The following is a 20,708-nucleotide window of genomic DNA, read 5'->3' on the forward strand; positions in this document are numbered from 1 at the left end:
GCGGTTCCCATGGTGAGCTGTGTGTCTCTCATGGATTCCCCTTGAAGTTCTTCAAGGTCAAGAAGCAGGTCTTATTCATCTTTAAACCTCCAGTATTAGAGCCTCAATAAATATTTGCTGAATGGACAACCACAAGAATAATCTCCTTCCCTTAACTCTATCATTCAGTTGTGAGTTTGAGGTGGAAAAATCAATAAAGAGCTGTCCCCACCCTGCCTTTGCAGAGTTAAATCAGCTTCCGCTCAGGAGTCACACATCAGAAGAACAGAGCTTCAAAGTCTTGTCAGATAAAGGAGGTCTTTATGGAGCAGAGCAACTTCGGGTTTTGCATAACAATACACCCACGGATTTTAACTGATCACTTTTCCCCTAGTTCCTTGTGGATTCATGAAACTGACAGCTTGGCACCAGCATATTGACGCCTGTTTTCTATCTAACACCAGCTGTATGAGTGCCTCATGTTTAATCCACTCTGTAAATTTTTAAGCAACTATGTAAAAACAAAAACCTCAGAAACCCAAGAAAAGATGCTGGGTTGAGTTATTTCATTAAAAAAAACAAACCCTAATAAGTGTCTCCTTTCTGTCTGCCTCCCACTGCAAGCAGGTGTACTTGGTTTCCCTTTTCTCAGAGTGTGAATTGCAGCAGACTTGCAGGAGTCTGTGCTCTAGGCCAGGGCCACTCAAGTGTGGTATCCCCAGAAGACCAGGAGCTCACTTCAGAATGTAAATCAGTGCATTGCTTCCTTCTTCAAAAGGTCTTGCTGTGGAAAAAAAAAGTTAGCTGAGGTGGAGGGAGGAGGGTATAGCTTAGTGGTAGAGCACATGCTTAGCATGCACGAGGTCCTAGGTTCAATTCCCAGTACTTCCATTAAAAAACAACAACAACAACAACTAAAATAAATAAATAGACCTAATGACCTCCCCCCCCCCCAAATAAAATAAATAAATATTTTAAAAAGTGTCAGCTCAACTAAATAGTCTCTTTAGTGCCAGGCTTGATGTGCGTTCTGGCACAATCTCCTTACAGACAAGCAACAGGGAGCTCACAGAACACAACCACCTGTGGACCACACTTTGAGAAGCACTGTTCCAGGTCATAGACCTCTCCATCTGCCGGAGACTGCCAGACTGACATTTACAATGGACTTTCGAGTGGTTTTTGGCCGCCTAGTCTCCCTATCCCTTCCTTTGGTAAAGCCCCAATACTGAGACTCTGACTCACCCTTTCTCAGTCATGGGTCCAGGTGGGGATCCTGTATGACTGGGGCTGGCCAAACAGTGCTCTGAGTCTCTCTGGTCACAGTGAATGGTCATGATTCAGGGCCAGCCAATCAGCATAATTCCATCTTCCTGGTCAGCTTTTAGATCTGGGATGGGCAGTGGCCTTGACTGATGAAATCAGAGTTAAGCCTGGGACTCATGTAGAAGCTACAAGGAAGACAGTCTTGTTCCATTAAAGTTGTGAGGAAGTAAGCCTGGAGTCAACAACACCCATGAGGGGAGAGCCTGGCTGTGAAATGAAGCAAAGACAGAAAGCAGAACTGAAAGGATTCTAAGTAGGTCACTGGAACCTCTGGATCAAGCCATGCCTGAAGCAGTTTCTATGACTTTTCGTTAATGTGAACCAGGAAATTTCCCTTTTGCTTAGCGCATTTGGTGAGCTTTCTAACACTTGCATACAGAAGTATCAAGTTAGGTATGACTACTATACCCTAGGCTCATTCTAAAATTCATAAACATTAATCCTAAAGAGACAAATCTGAAAAAGCAAAAGGTGGGGAGTCAGAAGAGCTACCATTTTCTGGGACTAGAGGCAGGTTACCAAGACTTCCCACACCTGAGTTCCTTCCTCTGTCAGGTGATTAACATCTGCTTCACCTGTTAGGTGACTGTGAGAATCACACAGAATGGAAATCATTCTGGAAACGTATGAAAAAGCACTGTACAAACAAAAAAACAGTATTATTACTAGCACAACACCTTACTTATTCAAACTTCAAAATTCTAGCATCCATAACTATCCAGATCCTATAAAAAATTTTTTTAAAGTCTTTCAATAACAACAGATGGTTGTTGCTGTTGTTTTGTTTTGTTTTTCACATCACATACTATACTCTGCTCTAGGAGAGGAAGCTCCCCCTGCCAGCCAGAGGGCAGACAGAGAGCCAGCCCCGCCTTTTGTTCTGGGCTCAGTATCAACACGCACTGTGGTTCATTTCTTAGGTCCACCCAGGCCATTTTCTCCCTCATCGCACACATCATCCCATCTACTCAAGCTTATGAATCATGAAAGAAAAATGATGATTTAATTTCGAAATTACCACTATTAATTCTCAACTGCTATCTGGCAACTTTGGAGTTGTCCCAATAACACTATTCTTATCTAGCGAGGCAGATTTTGTTTGTTTTTACTGTTTTCATAGCCGAGATCTAAGGGGCCAACGTAACAACAATCTTTACAGTAAAAGACGAAACTGTTTGAAATTTTCACATTTTTTTCAAACGTCAGAACACAATCATTTTCTGATAGATAAAAACAGTTAGCAATTCGGGTATAAATTGGAAGAGGCATTACTACCATTACTGATTTTTAAGTTATGTGCTGAGTTTCTGGTCAATGGTGATATTTATGGATTCTCTTCTGACGGAACAATAACTAAATTTTTGGAGTTCCATATAATATATAATGCAACTGGAAAAAATTTACTCTTCACAGTCCCCTCCTTTGAGGAGCTCAATCCCAGAGGCTGGGGTGGGAGGACAGAATGGATGCTTGTTTCACGAGCGTTCCCATGTTCTGGGCATCAATGCTGCACCAAGCATGTGCACCCACGACTGAGTCCAGCATGCCCCAGGCCGCGTTACTGGTACCCATGGGCAGAGTCATAGTTCCCAGGAAGCAAAGAGCAGACAGAGCGTCCTGTCCCTGCTCTCAAGGACTGGCTGCATTTAGGCAGAGCGGGCTGGCCCAGGATACAGCAGGCTCCACAAATATCACTACCCTGTCTTCCTGCATCTCCATCTGTGCCCCTCCACTTTGTAAAACGAGTTGAGCCTTCCCTGTTATCTGATTATCTACAATTCAAGGAGAGGAGGCTCCACATCTAGCTGTACCACCGCTAAAGCTGGTGCTTCGTCTTCTGTTGATCTGAGACACAACAAGTGACAAGGCGAAGGGGAAGAGGAGAGAGGGACCGTCCCTCCAAAACCTCTAACCACTTACCAGTCGAGACAACGCTCTGGAACCAGCATAGATCACACCCACAAAGAGCACCGAAGCAGGAAGCCACGTCAAAACAGCAGATCTGGAAACAGGGAAAGAGACCATAACACTTCTGTTACTTATGTCCAAAAGACCCCGCTGGAAAGTATGACCCTTCCCATTCACCAAATATAGCCCCCGGGTTGTCGAAACATCCCTGGGTGACTTGCGAAGCATGACTTGGTCTGTATCACTGAGAGGGATGGAGGCTTACTAAGCCATCCTGCCCACAGCTCATCACTTGGCCAACCACATGGTATTACTGATCCCACCATCGGGCACAGGTAAGCTGGAGAAGGAAAGGGCTTCCTGCAGGTTGGAAGAGAGAAGAGGTCTGATTTTTTTTTTAAGGGGGAAGTGAACAGCATTCTTCAGAATTTAAGTAGCTGAAGGCTTTGAATCCATGCCAAATTATTTTAAAAAATGTTTAAAGGCTGGTTACCTAGGCAATGTATCAAACAGCTTTATGGAACCACGAACAGAACCACAGTGTCAAAGGACGGAATTGAAGAGAGTCTTTGAGCCAGGTGGCCACGTGCTGAGCCTCAACCATTAACCTCAACCATTAACCTGAGATGCCAGTTCAGGGACTCTCTAAGGACTTCTGGAGGGCACGTTTCTTTGATTCAATTGTGGCCACACCAAGAACTGGTTTTCAACACAGTTTTGATCTCCTTAAGAAAAGCAAAATCCCAGTTTCTGTACACAGAGTACATATCACCGAGGGTGCAACTTGCTTCCTTCATCAGTTACAAATGCGTTTGGTTCTCTAATTCAAGTTCCCGGAGTCATTCTAATAATAGATATAAATTAATGAAACCATTCCAGCAGGATATAAAATAATAATTCCAACTAACTCAGTGAACTGCTCTCCTGGGATGAAGCCTGTTCCAGAAATGTTGTTTGTCAATTTTATTAGCATGGCAGATGCTCCATCCCTCATCAGACCTGCATTTGTACAACTTCCCAGGGAACCAGGCATGAAAACACTTCTAGTCTCTAGTAAGGCCTCCGAACCCTACTTCCAGTATACATGCATTCAGCCCAAACTCATAGCAACTTGCAAGGTGCTCCCAGCACTAGAGTTAATATTAAAAGCAGCATCGTCGTGGACATTTTCTGAGCCCTCGCTACAGACCAGCTAAATGTTTCCTACGCTGGGATCTTTTTAAAACCTGCACAACAATCTCACGAGGAAAGTATTATTTATTATTATCCCTGTCGTATGAGATGAGGAAAGGGAGGCACAAAGAGTTGAAGTAATCTGTCTCTGGTCAGAAGAGTTGGTAACGGCAAGGCCACCATCTGAATTCAGGTCTGACTCAAAACCGTGCTTTCAACCCCCTCTCACCCTTTACCCTCAAGGACCTTGTGAATGAAAAATACTGCCAGCCGTATCAGTAAACAAAGAATGCTGTGGCCATCAAGTCTTCTGTTGCTACCGCCACCCCCTCAACCTTTCACCCATTCCCCCTGCCCCCGCAGCGAGTGGAGGGAACCCAGGATATGGAGAAGAGGGCAGCCGGTTTCTGCAGCCATCCCCAACTGTGCACGCTAAGGGCACTCAGGAGGTGGAAGAACAGGACACTGGCCCTAAATAGCTAGGTGCACATCAAAGGAATGATTTCAGTGAGCCCAGACCTTCATACCTTCCCAAACATAGAAAAGTGCCAAATTCCTTAACTTGAGATATCTGGTTTTCTCTAATTAATAGTAATCTTTTGATGATCCGACTACCTGGTCTTTGTTGCAAAAACTCATGTATCCTGGCTTCGACCTAGCCACTCTGGAACAGTCTCTTAGAGCGATCTGAGAGGCTGCCTCCCAGGCTCGAGTCCTCAGAAGTCCGCTGAATAACACAACTCTCAGCTCTTAGGTTGTGCACTTTATTTCAGTTGACAACCTCATCATCTAATGGGAGACACTGACATATAAATAAATAAGCTGCAAACACAATGTGATTTTGCTCTGGGAGCAGACCACGTAGCTAATTATCTGAGAATATTCTGTTATGACTACTCCTGCTGCAATCGGACATCTGCACTTCCAACAAAAGTGTGAACAGAGGATGGAAGATGCCAGTCTCTATCCTAACAGGTCAAGCTAACATCAGCCAGTTGCCACTCTTCTAGGAAAAGGCTTTCCCACTAGACATCCAGGGTCAAGGGAGACAGGATCCAGGCCTGTGGCCCACAGGGCACTAGAAGGAAGCCCAGAGCCCACGCTGCAGAGAGGCAGGCGGGCGGGCACCGAGTGGAACAGCAGCCGGCCCAGCTGCGGCAGGCCCAGGACTTTGGAATTAAGGTCAGTGAGGCCCCAGACACGTGTGCTCCTCTCCCTCTTAAACAAGGAAAACTCCTGCCACGCATCTACTCCAAGAGACATCCAGGTATCCGAGTGGCCGTGGTCATGACAGAAAGGAAACAGGGAACATCTTGCTTTTAACCCCTCTGCCTTAAAATACAAAGGAATAGCTTTAACCAGAAAAAATACACATGGGTCTAGTTGGACTAAAGGTATTTTGTGGCAGCAGCCTGAGCTGACTGAGATGCCCTCCGCTGCAGCTCTAACTCTGCAGGATTCCAGGACAGCCAGCAGCCTGGGCCTGCAGGTAAGGAACAAACGAGGCACGTGCCACCAGGGCACCTCCTCTCCACCTTTAATTCATAAGGTGGCACCACCTGTGTCTCCTGTACTGGTTTAATCTTTCATTGTCCTATGTGCCATCAAAGGAAGCAAGACAGGGTTAAATCCCGAGAAGGTCCTGGCAGAATCTCGAGTCTCTGTGGTGCAGGAGCCTCTGGGGAACTGCTGAGCTATTGGGGGCTGTGTGTGTGTGTGTGTAGATGAGATCTATGGAAGAACTACTTGCTCTGAACACACTGGTGATACGGAATTTGTCTTATATGATTCATAAGCACAAACGTTGCATCTTCTCTGCATCGTGTGTACTTTCTGTCTTTTTGCTTGTGCACACGCCACCATCCCTAAGAACCCTGATGAATGAAGCATTTTACAAGAAGCTAACAATAGTCCCTTGGCATGAAATCTTAAAACTCTTGTTATTGAGATGAAGGCTAATTAAATTAAGTCACTTGTTTTTCAAATAGAGCATGCATTATTGAGGGAACATCTGCTCCCTGAAAACACTCAGTTAATCTGTTCCTGGGAGCCTGGCAGCATCCTTGAGCTGAATTCTTGAAAATTCTCAGAGTGATGCTGACACCTAGTGACCCAGAAGCAGTTTCCAAACATGAAAAGAACACGTGACCAAGATACCAGGGCTCACAGGTTGACTACTGACTGGCACCACCTAAAACAGTAACACACCTTATGACTGTAAAGTCAGTATTTACTTTACAGTTTATAAGGACTTCTGCATATATTAACTCCCTGCTTATAGAAGATGTCTGATTTCACCTTTTTGGCCCATTACTGGTGGATATGGTCTTCAAGGAGTCTTACGCCCTCTCAGACCTTTCTCCTTCAATCTTTACTCTCTCCCTGACTCAGAGAGGGCCATCCTCCCATGACAAAGTCCAGCCCTAGTATTACTTGAACCCAAGAACCCTTGTTGACACTGTGTCTCACTGAGGATCACTCAGAGCAGGAGTTAGCAGACAGCAGCCTATAGGCCAAGTCCCACCTGCTGCCTATTGCTGAAATAGCATTTTATTGTCACACAGCCACACCTGTCTGTTTACCTTGTCTATGGCTGTTTTTCCACTACAACAGCAGAGTTGAGTAGTTGTGACAGAGAGCGTATGGCCCATAAAGCCTATAATGTTTCCTCTCCGGTTCTTGTTTGCAACCCCTGATTTAGAGTAAGGCAGCCTGGGTCCCAACGTCTGGAACTTACGAGCTGCGGCACCCTCGGGCGCCTCACCCCAATCCGGGGGAGGAGCGGGACTGGATGTGCGGCTAAATGAGTTTAGGAGACAGGCAGCCGGGATGGCACAGAACAGAGATGTTAGTACTAAGAAACATAGTCCAAAAATGAAAAAAGAAAAAGAAATAGAGGTCACCCAGGTCCCCGAATAACAACTGAGCCAGGATAGAAGAGGTCCACATCTCATTTCTAATAGATATGAGAAAGAAAACCCAGTTCAAGCACCTTGCCCGTGCACAGTCCATGAAGGACTGCCAATTCAAGCCAATGTGCAAGACATAACACCTTTGATCTCCGGTCTGGGAGGTTAACACTTCATACCACTGACTTAAGAGGTCAGAAAGGGCTGTATGGACACAGAGGGACAGCTATACACAATGTGGTCTATGACAAACCGTGAGTTCAGCAGATTCCTATGCACTGAGTGGTGTGGGCATGCCCTGCAGGCATCAAAGGTCAAAAAAATCCCCGTCCTGAGAAAGGCAAATACTGCATGGTATCACTTATATGTGGAATCTTTTTTAATACAGTCAAACTCATAGAAACAGAGAGAGTCTGGTGAAAGGGCACAAAGTTTCAGCTACAAGATGAATAATGTACATTGATTATTCATGAATGATGAATAATGTATCCCATGAGGATCTAATGTGTAATATGGTGACTACAGTTGATAACATTGTATTTATAATTGAGATTTGCTAAGAGAGTGGAACTTAAACTTTCGTACAAAAAAAAAGATAACTATGTGAGTTGATGGATGTGTTAATTAACTAGATGGTGTGAATGTTTCACAACGTATACGTATATCAAATCACCACAATGTACACTGTAAATAACTTAAAATTTTATTTGCCAATGATACTTCAATAAAGCTGGAAAAAAAAAAACCCTGTCCCTTTACCAATCCTGGCCTCTGGGATGCCTCTCAGGTACCACCCAAGCGCCATGTCAACACCAACCAGATTCTATTCACTATTATATCCCCTCAGTGGCTCTCAGCGTGTTTCCTAAGGAATTTTTGAAAGTTGGTTTTATTATTCACAAAAAGTAATTTCTAACACATACATATATATGTAAGGCATTCTTCTGGAGAGAAAACAATGGGAAAGAAAAACAAAAACACAAGAATCTGAGTGCTAACTTTCCTCTGTGAGCAAAGATGACTTTTTATAAAACTACAAGAGTCACTCAAAAGGAAATATCAATACATTACAACACTATTTGGGAAATTCTAACCACCAGTAGCTTTGATGAAGGTGGGCTAGCTCACTTAAAAACCAATAAATAACCAATCATTAAAAAGAAGTACAACTGTGTCCCGAATTGACTGGCTCATTTATTTAGGGACTGGGCTGAGTTAATTTGGAGGTTTTTTCAAAAGTAGTAGTTATGGTTCTCCAGCAAAGACTCTCAATGGAAAATTTAGGGGTGAGGGGTTCTTTATCTGTCAGAAATCTCTGGTCACAAAGGTATTATGGCACAGGTTTTTTTAACTTAGAATTTTTCATATCTGAAAATGTTGAGAGTCAATTTTTCTCTCTTATATATAGTGGATAAAAAGTAGTAAGTAGGTTAAAGATTACTTTCAAAATGTATTTATGTATGTATTTATTTATTTAATTTATTTTCATTTTCACAATCTGACAAACCCTTTCCATTTTTTATTACAAACCCTTTCCATTTTTTATTACCAAAATGCTGTAAAGTATACAAAATGCACATGATATAGTGAAGGTTTTATGTTGCTTTCCAAACCAACTCTGTTGCAAAAGAACCAAGTAAGCTGTCTCCCACGATATATCAAAATGTTTTTATTTAAATATGGAGCCTAGTCGTACAGGAGCCAGCAGATGGCATCTAAAGTCTCCAGTGAAATCACACCTGAGTGTCCTCAGCCATGGTTCTGTAATCTAATACAGTGCCATGGTCTCGCTGTGCTGCGCTACCAGACGTCCGGTCAGCTGAAACAGGTCACAATGTGCTTTTAAGGCTCACGTTTCGGAACTATAGAAAGGCTTCGGCACAGGACTTCCAACACTGCTAGAAAAATCACTTCAATGTTCTGCAATGTCTTGGCAACAGCAGTAGCCACCATATAATGACAAGCTTGTGGCTGAAAACCAGGGCTGTCTTTCTCAAGACAGAGGCTTCCAGGGCAGCACCCAACACCCAGTGATAACAACCAGTTGCTGGGCAAACATCCTGGGAGGAGAATGGTTCCATTGGGCCACTTGGTGGTGTCAATACATGACGTGGCCAGGGGGAATCAGGGATTCTGCTGTGCTCCAGCCTACAAGGACAGTCTAAATGAGCTCTCCTCTATGGTGATTACTATTAAGGAACAATTTGGGGCTCGCCCTCCAGCCCCATCATTATAATCCCCAACCACGATGATGTTGGGGATGCAAAACCGTCTTCCTGCTGTTGCTTCCTTTTTCAGTAGAGCTCTGCTCTCTCTCTGCTCGGTGACACAGCAAAGCTGGGCTGTGGTTCTCTAGTGACATAATCAGAAAGCAAAGCCAAGCAGGAAACATGGTCACAGCAAACACAGACCCAGCCCAAGCACACACGAAGGAACACTGGTGCTGGCTCCTTGCTGCCATCTGTCTGGTAACACCCCTTTGCCGAGCGCACATGGTAACTGGAAGTCCTGAGCTGGGACAGCAGTTATGAACCACAAGACTCACTACAAACTAGAACACGGGGATCTGAAGCTTAACTGAGCTGACACCATGTGTGTGGCTGTGAGACCACCAAAGGAAGTCCAGGGGACAGAAGTGAAAAAGTCTCTAGAAAATTGAGCAAGGGGACAAAAAAGGGATACTATCATGGATCTTCCGAGATGGGTGGCACCTAGCATCATGCGAATTCAAGGGCCAGCTCTGTCTAGTTGGTCTCAAACTTCTCTGTCTAGGACCACTTCTTCCAGGAAAAGAATCTTGAGAATTTTTTACTTTACCTGGTTTGACTAGTCATTCCCCCTCCTCCACCCACAAAAAAAAGCAATTAAGTGTGAAGAATGCCATCAATGGATGAATGAATAAACTAAATGTGTTACATACGCAATGGAATATTATTCAGCCTTAAAAAAGGAAATTCTGACACATGCTACTTCATGGATGAAGCTTGCAGACATTATGCCAAGTGAAATAAACCAGTCACAAAAAAAAAACAAATACTGTATGATCCCATTTAAACGAGGTGCCTAGAATAGGTGAATTCATAGAGACAGAAGCTAGAAAAGAGGTTGACCAGGGGCTGGGGGATGGAAGAAAGGGGAGCTCTTATTTAATGGGTATAGGGTTTCTGTTTTGGATGATGAAAATTTCTAGAAATGGATGATGGTCATGGCTGCACAATATTGTGAATTAACGCCACTGAACTATATGCTTAAAAATTGTTTTAAAATGATAAATTTGTTACATATATTTTACTTACAAAAAAAGTTTCCGTATGAACAATGGCATTGCTTTTAAGGAAACATAACTAAAGTAATGTTTAAAAGACCATTATTAATAAGTAAATACTTCACATCAGAAATCATAAGATAAAGTCAGGGTCACTGTGAGAGCAGAAGACCCAAGATGATTAGCACCGATGGACCTCAGTCCAAAATCTGACAGCCAGTTCTCTTGCTTCTGCAGAGAAATACATTCAACTACTTGGGGTCAAAATGCTTCATTATTTAACTGAATATTAGAACTATCAAAGGCCTTGTGAATTCAGGGCTCATGTTCTTTTGAATGAAGACCCAGTTCTTAGGGAACTATCCACCATAACAACAAACTATAAAGTAAGACTTGCACTTGGTATCACATGTAAAATACCAAAAGTATATTTTATTAAGTAGAGGATTCCATACCATGGAAATGCAAATTTTTGACTTAATGAACTGCTCCTTTGGATTAGTAAGCATCCTTCATGTGATATTCTTTTAGAATATGGACCAGGATGTTAATTGGGTCAAGAAAGTGAATCCAAACCCAAGTTCCCAGGGACTCTCCTTTGTAAAGCCTCTTAAACCAGGGTTTTGCTCTCTAGTTATGTATTTGCAGGAGAAGCCAAAATTATTAGTATTTATACTGGACTCGTTCTCAAAGCTTCTCCAGAGTGCCAGGCCAAGGGGTAACTTAGCAATGAAGTAGTTAATCTGACTCATGGAGAAGTTGGGCAGATAACTTGGATCACAAGGCAAATGGCTTGGCCTGATCATTTAGTTGGGATGTTTACCTTATTCATGTAAACATTGACTTCATTTTCTCTTCGTTTTATGCATAATTTCAGGCAAGGCATGATGTTCTCAAAGAATCAATGGAATTTATTCAGGTGAGGCAGGAGTGGATAGCCAATTCAGATTATAACTTTGGCTGAAAAATGTCATGGTCTTTGACATTTTTTTAATGTATGTATATTTTTATTGAAGTATAGTCAGTTTACAGCGTTGTATCAATTTCTGGTGTACAGCATAGTGCTTCAGTCATATAGGAACATACATATACTTGTTTTCATATTCTTTTCCACCATAAGTTACTATAAGATGTTGAATATGGTTCCCTGTGCTATACAGTATAAACTTGTTGTGACATTTCTTTTAAATCTATTTGAAAAGCTGTCTTAATAGAATCATAGCAACTAATGCTAATTGTGATCTGAATTGGACTCTGGATCAGAATTTTTGTGAGAAGGGTTATAAAGACTATTATTGAGAAAAGTGGCAAAATATGAGTATGGTTTACAGATAATAGTATTGTATCGATGTTAATTTCCTCATTTTGATAATGATGTAGTCATGTGAGAGAATGTCCTAGCTCTTAGGAAATACAAGTTATAAGTAAAGAAAAGAGGTATCTTACTCTCAAATCTGCAACTTTCAAATAATTCAGAAAAAAAAAGTGTGTGTGTGTGAAGAGACAGTGATAAGAGAAGCAGGGTAAAATAATAATTGGGGAATCTGAGTAAAGGGTATGAGAATTCTCTGTGCTATTTCTAACTTTTCCATAAGCAGGAAATAACTGCAAATTCAAAAATTTACCCCCCCAAAATTAAAGCTGATTTAATAACTTATTCATAGGGGCCCTATGATCTAAAACATAACCAAATTAATACAGTATTTTAAATTATATATTGCAATTAATTTTAATATACATTAGTGGCATCATTAACCAGGAAAACATTACTGAGTTCTATCTGATTATAAAATCATTGAATCTCAAGGTTAGAAGGGAATTAAGAGATCAAACAACTCAAACAAACATCCGTGTTTCCCAATGTAACACCATCAGTTAAACAATATAAGAGGAAGCAAACTGTGAATCATGAATCAAGCACAGAAGGGGTGGTCCTACCTTGAACTGCAGTTGATCTCCGCCCAGCCCAGCTTCCATGACACATGAAGCAAAAGTCCACCAATCAGCGTCTGCCACCTGAGAAGAATCCAGGCCAATGTGAATTTAAGAGCTCCGTGGTCTCAAACGCCATCCAGCCCCATTAGATCTGTCTGCCTGACACAAATACACGCATCCGATCCTTCTTATAACTCCTGTCTCCTACTTTCTCCTCATTATCATCCCAGTTCTTAGATCCCTCTTTCTCAACCTCTCCTGCTCCCTCGAGCCCAGCCGTATCACTGAGAGCTGATACTGATGGTCTTCTCTTCTTATCCTAGACTTTTCCTGAACGAACTCTCCCACAGTCACTACTTACTTCTCCATTATCTCTACACTGATGATTCCCAAATCCTCCTTCTCACCAGGATGTGGCCACCCTGAGACCCCACAAGCTCCCAATGATAACACGCCTATAGCATGACCTTAAACCTCCCCCTCCCCATCCTGAGCATCCTTCTACCATCCCTAATCAGCCAAACAAGAAACCCGGATGTCATCCTGGCCCTCCTCTGCCATCACTTCCCTCATCTACTTACAAAATCCTATTGACTTTATCCCCATAACAGCTCTGAAACCCGAAGCCGCCCTCTCCTTCCCTCTTCCCAATTCAGACTCATCACCTCACACCTGGAACACAGCAACAGTCCCCTCACTGGCCTCCCTCTCTCCAGGGTTGCCCTGTACCCTCCATTCTCCATCTCACAGCCAAAGGTTTTGTTCTAAAATGCAAACTGAATCATGCTCCTTATTTTTAAAAGGGCTGATCCTCCCACAGCAGCCCTCAGCCTCTTTTCTGCCCCTACACACTTGGGGTCATGGAGCTCATGTGAGACACACGTCCTCCCGTGCAGAGTATAGGGGGAGCACACGTTAAAAGATAAACATTCCTCCCCTGCCCACTACAAAAAGCATAGCAAAACGCCACATGAGTGACGGGTAAGGCAGGCAAAACTTTATCCTGTTTCACACTAATTGCTTTTTTACTTTCAGTGAGTCATTCATAAATGTCAACACCTTATTTCTGCTTATGACTTGAGATACCTCACCTCGGAGGTGGTTACAACACACCCGTGTGTTGTGACATGACAGCTGAGAACCCCTGGCCTACAGGATAAAGTCACTTGCGTGTGATATGCAAGCCTTCCGGGACTTGCACCTGCCCCCTCCAGGGTCAGCTCCTGTCCATCTGCTGGTGGCAGCTACATTCCAGCCACACTGAACAGCCCACAGCCTTGGCACTGTGCCAGGCCATTTGATATTTCTTAGAGTTTGCACACGCAGCCCTCTTGGTTCATAATGTTCTTCCCATCTCTCTGGGTGAATGGACACTCGTTCATCCTGTAAGATCCAGGTTTTATGTCCCACTGACTCAGCCAGGCAGAGCAAACAGATATGAGTCAGGCCCTCCATCGGGACCTCAATTATGTAGTTTTTCCCCCAGGGGACAAAGGGCAGCACCTGGAGACATTTTTGGTTGTCACAAAAGGAGGTGGGGGAAAGGAGGGCTGCTATTGGCATCTGATGAGCACGAGCCAGGATGCTGCAGAGTAAACATTCCCCCAACATGCAGGACAGGCCCCCACGACAAAGAAGGATCCAGCTCAAAATGTCACTAGTGCCGAGGCTGAGAAACCCTGGTCTGGTGGGAAGTAAGCTAACTAACTAGCAGTCACAATCGGTGTGAGAAAGCCCTAACAGGAAGAGTACCCAGAGCACAAGCCGCCCCACGGGGCGGTTAACCCAGCCTAGCGAGCTGGTGAGTCTTCCCAGGTGAAGGAAATCTGAATCGTGTTCCAAGTGGGAGCCCAGGATGGACGAAGGCCCACAGGTGAGAGAGACAACGGCTCGTTCAAAGCCTCTCAGGTAAGTTCAACCAGCCTGACCTCAGCCTGTGAGCGCTCAAGGCGGGGGCGGCAGGAGCTGACACTGGAGAAGAAGGGCTGGTCATGAAAGGCCATGTCAACCATGGAGGAGCTGGGGCTTCAAACTGGGGACCCACTGAAGGGTCTGCAACATGGGAGCCCACTGTCACATTTGCCTTTGGGAAAGCGCCCTCTTTTTTACAAGGGAGAGAATGTTTGTTAAGAGAAGCAAGACTAGGGGGCAGGAAGCAAGGCAGGAGTTGTGAGAGGAATCTGAGAGATCACAATGGCCCGGGAGGAGGCCATTCAGAAGATGGACAGGTTCTAAAGCCTTTTACAGGTCCTGGTAGTTAATTAGATGTCGAGAAATCAAGAATAGCCCAGGTTTCTGAATCAGGCAACGGGACAGAGGACACCATTCACGGCAGGTAAAGTGAAGGGACACACAGAGGCAAGCAGGCTCCGGAGGGAAGGCGTCTTTCTTTTCTTCACTGAAGTAGCCCAAGTGTCTAGAAAAGTGACTGGTGCATAGTGTGCCTGTGATACATTTTTGTAGAATGAGTTATTCTGCCCTACTATGCACCTCCTATGTGCCAGGCATGGCTCTTGGCATTGGGGATACTCCAGTGGCAAAACAGATTTTTTTTTTTTAAATTCTTGACCTTTGTAGACCTTACATTCTATTGAGGGAGGTGCATTCAGTCGGACTCCTCTACAAGGAGGGGAAAAGCCAATTCAGGTGAAAACACCATCCTTCCACATATAAGTTCCCTAAGCCCCTCTTCCCGGAGAAAAGTGAAGGACAGTCAGGATCTGAAAATGAGAAGGCAATATTCCAGCCTTGTTGGCTGAAATACACACAACCATAGACGATACTTTTTAAAGTTTTGCTATGAAATATGAGGTATGAAATACTTGCTATGAAACATGAACTATTATCTGGCAAAGTAATTCTAAAGTTCACCTAAAATTACATATTAGTGATAATATAAAGAACAAAAATTCATAAAAAAGTGGTGAAAAGCCTTCTTCCTTCCCCTTGTTCACTATCTGCATTGTGTCCATCTTTTCCTATAATAACCACTCTCACTAGTTTCTTTTTTTTTTTTAATAAAAAAACCATACATACACTTTGACATGATGGAAGTGTTATAGACTGTTATGGACTTGCTTTTGTTCCCCATCAAGTGCATTATGAAGACCTTTCCACGTTAATATATGAGAGTTTCCTTTTTTTAAATGTTTGAATGATATTCCATTAGGAATACAGTATCATTTATTTAACTGGTTCTGTATAGATGAAAATTAGGTTGTTTAAAAATGCTTGCTGTCACAAAAGCTGCAATGGTTCACATGTATATCTTTGTACATATTTCATGTACATAAATGCAAGTAAATCTCTCAGGTAAATTCCTGGAAGCAGAATTGCTGGATTGGAGGATTAAAACCATTGCAATGTTGCTTTATTCTACCGAAGTGCCAATTGTAGATATTTTACCAATTTGCCACCCATGATCAAGGTATGACTGCACCTGCTTTCTACATCCTCATCAATGCCATGTTATCAGATTTTGAAATTTTATTTTGCAAATCTTATTGGTAAAATATATTTTATATTATATTTTTCTTATGAATGAAGACTATCATTTTACACGTTCAAGAACCATTTGTAAGTAGGGATTTTTAGTTTTGGTATGAAGATCTAGTTTTAGTGCACTGGAATGGTATAATTGCTACTTTTTTGTAAATAATTGATCTTTTATTCATGGTTAATATTCCATGGGCATTTGAAAAGAAAGTATAATCTTTATTTTCAAAATACAGAGTTTGATATTTAACTATTAGTTGTATTATTTAGTTATTTATATATACACACACACTAGTTTTTTGTTTGTCCAGTTGATCTGTCATGGAAAACTAGTAGTAAATTTATCTCCTAATACTAGTATGTTGCTATTTGTCCCTAGAATTCCCAGAGTTTTTACTTGTCAAATGATGATACCCTGTTGTTTTGCTGGTTGATACTCATCACTATTTTATTTTCATTTTGAACTTCATGCTCCAGCATTGTAATGTGTCTTTTCATTTTGAACTGCATGTTTTAGCATTATAATACACCTTTTCTCACTTGCTTAACTCTTTTTGTCCTGAATTCAACCTTGTCTGACATTAAGATCTCTACATCTGCTTTTTTGTGTGTGCATTTGTGTGATATTAAAAAAAAAAAAAAAAAAAGGAAGAAGAGAATGAGGGATGGCGTGTTCTGCCACATATTTAAAAGCTATAATAATTGAAACAATTTAGCACTAGCCTCTTTTCATAAAAACTGACAAATAATGAGGGTAGTATAAATGAAACCATTAGGGGAGGGATGATTTCTTCACACTGCACTATAAGCTAAAATAAATGGACAATAATTAAAAATTGAACAAAAGCTCTAATGACATATAGGTGAATAGCTACATGATCTTGTGATGGAGCAGAATAAACATAAAAGCAATAGTATCAATCACAAAAGACACAATCAATAGAAACACATTTTTTTAAAGCTGGGGGGAGGGCAGAGTTTGAGGTGAAAAAGGTAATGTGAGTGCCAGAGCACTCCATGCTGCTTCTGCACTGCCCAGACTATAGACCTGATCCTGTACTACTTTCTATCTTTTTTCTAACAATAGCATCCCCCAGTCACAAGACCACACACTGGATTCCTCTGTGTTTCTCTCTGCAGCTTCATTCCTATGTTCAAACAATGAATTTTCTATGAGGTCACTTAAAAATTAAATAATCAAAATAATTATAATCAAAATGAAAACAGCAAAGAACAAATTGAAAAAAGAAATTCCAATAAATATGATGGAAAGGTGGTTAGCATCCTTAAAATATAAAGAATTAAATTAATAAGAAAAATATGAAAACCCTAGTAAAAATAAAGGGGTAAAAAGCACAAATAGATAATTCACTAAAAAAGAGATACAAGTGGGTAATAAACAGAAGAAAACTGTCCAACTTCACCTAAGAAATGATAAGACAAAACAAATTTTTTGCTCATGAAATCAGCAGAGAGAGGAAAAAAGTTAACAGTTGTGGTTTGAGTATAACATCGTAGACACTTTCATATACAGACTGGGTAACATTGTTAATTGGTAAAATGATGCTGGAAAAGAATTTGTTAATATTCAAAAAGAATACTAAAGAAGTTCATATTCTTTTATCTAAATTTCTTATATAGGAATCTATTTCAAAAAATAGTTAGAAATTTGGCAGATTTGAATGCAAAAAATGTTTGATAACATTGTTGTGTTTATACCCCCAAAATGGGACATAATTTAAATGCCATTAATAGAATGGCTAAATAAATTAATAGTATGTCTATCTGATGAAAAAAATCTATGCAGTCATTAAAAATATTTTAAAGGACATTAAATGATGCTGGTTGGATATTTCCCACAAACGTGTATAGAAAGCATAGAAGATACTCACCCTTGGAATAATGTAGGGTAGGTAAACTTCAAGATAGACAGAACATACTGAAAAACAAATACCAGGTTAATGGACATTTTCAAATTATAGTGAATTGATAAACCATATAATCAAAGTAATCCCTACTGAAGAAACATAAGTACACTCAAGTTTCAAAAAAGGCTTTATACCTCCCAAAAATCACACACTGGGGAAAAAAATGACCTTCCAAGTCATACTAAAGACTTGACTTGTGGGTTTTCATGAAAGACCTGTTACTCTGCCCTTTCTGATGATTATATAGAAACAAAGTAAGGTCATTCTGTTTTTAAAGTGAAACATTATCAATATATCCATCAGGTTAGCTAGACAAATTTGAATAGTTAAATGAAAAAGCCAGGTTTTCACAAATTCATATATTCCTGAGTAGGTCTACCACCAACTAATGTTCTTAGTTTAGCTACCTGTCCCATGAGGAAAAGAACAAATCTGCTAAAAGCTAGTCATTATTGTGTCGTACCACAAGCAAAAGACTGTCTTCCCTTCCTCCTTTCCTCTCTTCTAGAGCACCTACCACTTATCTTATAGAGCATTTATCATAATGCTGGGCACTCGGCCACCCTCCTTATGAACATTATATCAATTAATCCTCATAACTACTCTTTGAAAAGGACTTTTTAATCCCATCTTGAAATTCAAAAATTTAGGTTTAGAGAGATTAAAGGCCAAGAAGGTTGAGCCAGGATGCAAACGTTATCACTGCCTTCCAGAAAGGTGGTACTACTGGATCTTCAGAAGCCCACCACCATAACTGAAAATTAACTGGACAAGGTGGAAGCGGAGTTCAGGGGCATCCTCCGAATATACTGAAGACAGCCACTCACATTAAGAAAGAAGGTATAAGAAAATGCTGTTTGTTAACAGTTCTTTTGCAAAGAGCAAGAGGGTTTTTTCCTCAGGAAGGGAGTGGGGAGAGAGCAGTAGAGGCCTTTAGTGGGGAAAGGTGGTCCTGGGCCCTGTATCACCACTTTTGTTTAGTGTCCATTCCCAGAGTCTAGGATGGGGTGATGCCCTACTGTAGCCCATGGGGATCCAACATTTCCCTGCATGGTACCAAATCCAAGGCCACTTTCTCCCTCCTAACAAAATAAAAACATGGTACCACTGCTTTTCTGTCTCTTCATCAAAAGGGTTTTATAACATCACTTTAAACAAAATTAAGTTTACATTTTATTTTTTTAAATAATTCCACGAAAAACTCTTGAATACACTGGAAGTCCCTGGGATGGAGACAGTAAAAATAGGTTTGGAAATCAGTGGTGTGAGGCGGAAATGGAGATGGATTGATATCTCCTATTTAAAGGCTTCTGGAATCTTGTGGGGTTCTGAGGCAGGGGCGTGTTTAGAAGAGAAGGCAGGATGTGACTGATTCCTTCTCCTACTCTTTCATCTCCGAGGGAACAGGAGCCAGTTGTTTTTTTCTTTCCCTAAAAAGTAGTCCACATATCCCAAAATTAAGTTCCTGAGAATTCACCAGTCAAAAAACCTGGCTTCCCAGGAAATGTAAAGAATGCATTACAGGACGATAAATGGGGACAGTACTGTCCAACAAACCTATTTCTAAAAAAGCATCGTACAGAGAGTCGTCGTCTTCTCCGTCATCATCAGCAACAAATCAGATAAAAATCTGGAGGCAGCATTTGCTCCGCGTACGATTTGGGAACTCAGATCCCCCACTGCCAATCTTCACGACCCCGCGCCCGCCCCCCTCACCTTGTTCGTGAGGTAAGAAGCCAAGTAGCAGATACAAAACGTGAGGCCGACCAGGCACCTCCTCATGTACATCTGTCAACTTGCGCTCCTTCCCGGGGACCCCCCCGGGAGCCCCACAGCCACCGCCGGAGCCGGGCCACCGCCGCTGCGGCCAGGACCGCCACGTGGCTGCGAGCTCCGCCAATCGGCGTGGGGACCGCCCCCTGCGCCTGCCTCTTAAAGGGGCCGCCCTTCCGCAGGCTCTGCAGCCGGGCGGTGGGCGGGGCGGCAGCCAACGTGCCAGTGCTGCGACCCTGTGGAGAGCAAGAGAGGACCGTTGTCCTTGTAAAAAAGTAGAAAATGGTAGAGGAGGGGGAAAAAGGCAGTTGACAAAACAGTCCACAACACTCAATTAGCATTTAGAGAGAAAAGTTTACGAATATTGGCTCCAACCGGTGGACCAGACTGTTGTTTGTGCTTTACTGAATTCTGTTTTCTACATTCAGTCTGTATTATTTTTGCAAATGGCACCTTAAAAGCTAACAACAATAAATGCTATTTTAAAGGAAGGCCAGGATGGGGGGGGCGGGGAGGGACTATAACGAGAATAATTTTTCCTTTAGGAGACGTCAATCCAATTGCTTTGAAATTTCCTTAAAGTAAGAAATCCTTCAAAAAGTAGAGTTTCAAGCACAGCGACTATTCCTAGCCTCTAGGGTGGAAAACTGACCTAGTTAGGCTTTGGGCAGATGGTAGCACACACTGATGGACTCTGTCAGGAACTAGAGATACAAGTGTCCCAGCATGTAGAAACACACAGGTTTTTGGAAATATCCCATATGCCAGGAAACCATCACTCTTTTTTTATCTGTATTCCCAACCTAAAATTGCTTATCAGACTATATTATCCATGAAAATATTGGATACGTTGTCTCCATAGAAAACACAAATAAACTAAAAAGTTATTTTTCCTTGATATTATTTTAGGAAACCTATTTCTGAGCTAAAGAGTCCTTACAAAGGAGATTTTTGCCCAAAAGAATTTGCTTGAAATCAGTGGTTATTATTTACCTGAGATTTCCCTGAGCTCTTTTA

General features: G+C 41.9%; 1 protein-coding gene across 4 annotated transcripts in view; it reads right to left on the reverse strand.

The window, feature by feature from the left end:
• Window positions 1–19,820, reverse strand: part of TMEM241 (transmembrane protein 241) — a 94,091-nt gene extending 74,271 nt beyond the window's left edge. For 2 of the 4 annotated variants that reach the window (XM_074352139.1, XM_010958141.3), the window contains exons 1-4: window positions 19,635–19,818; window positions 17,883–17,929; window positions 12,499–12,576; window positions 3,226–3,307 (exon numbers count right to left, since the gene is read on the reverse strand). In XM_074352139.1, coding sequence (XP_074208240.1) covers window positions 3,226–3,307; window positions 12,499–12,576; window positions 17,883–17,929; window positions 19,635–19,706 — 279 coding nt within the window. In that variant the 5' untranslated portion in view covers window positions 19,707–19,818. Of the gene's footprint in view, window positions 1–3,225; window positions 3,308–12,498; window positions 12,577–17,882; window positions 17,930–19,634 lie in introns of all 4 variants that reach the window. The other 2 variants (XR_012502024.1, XM_074352140.1) reach the window with 2 other exon arrangements.
• Window positions 19,821–20,708: the final 888 nt, after the last annotated feature.

The sequence above is a fragment of the Camelus bactrianus genome, chromosome 24 (assembly GCF_048773025.1).
Source record: "Camelus bactrianus isolate YW-2024 breed Bactrian camel chromosome 24, ASM4877302v1, whole genome shotgun sequence".
Taxonomy (NCBI): Eukaryota; Metazoa; Chordata; class Mammalia; order Artiodactyla; family Camelidae; genus Camelus; species Camelus bactrianus.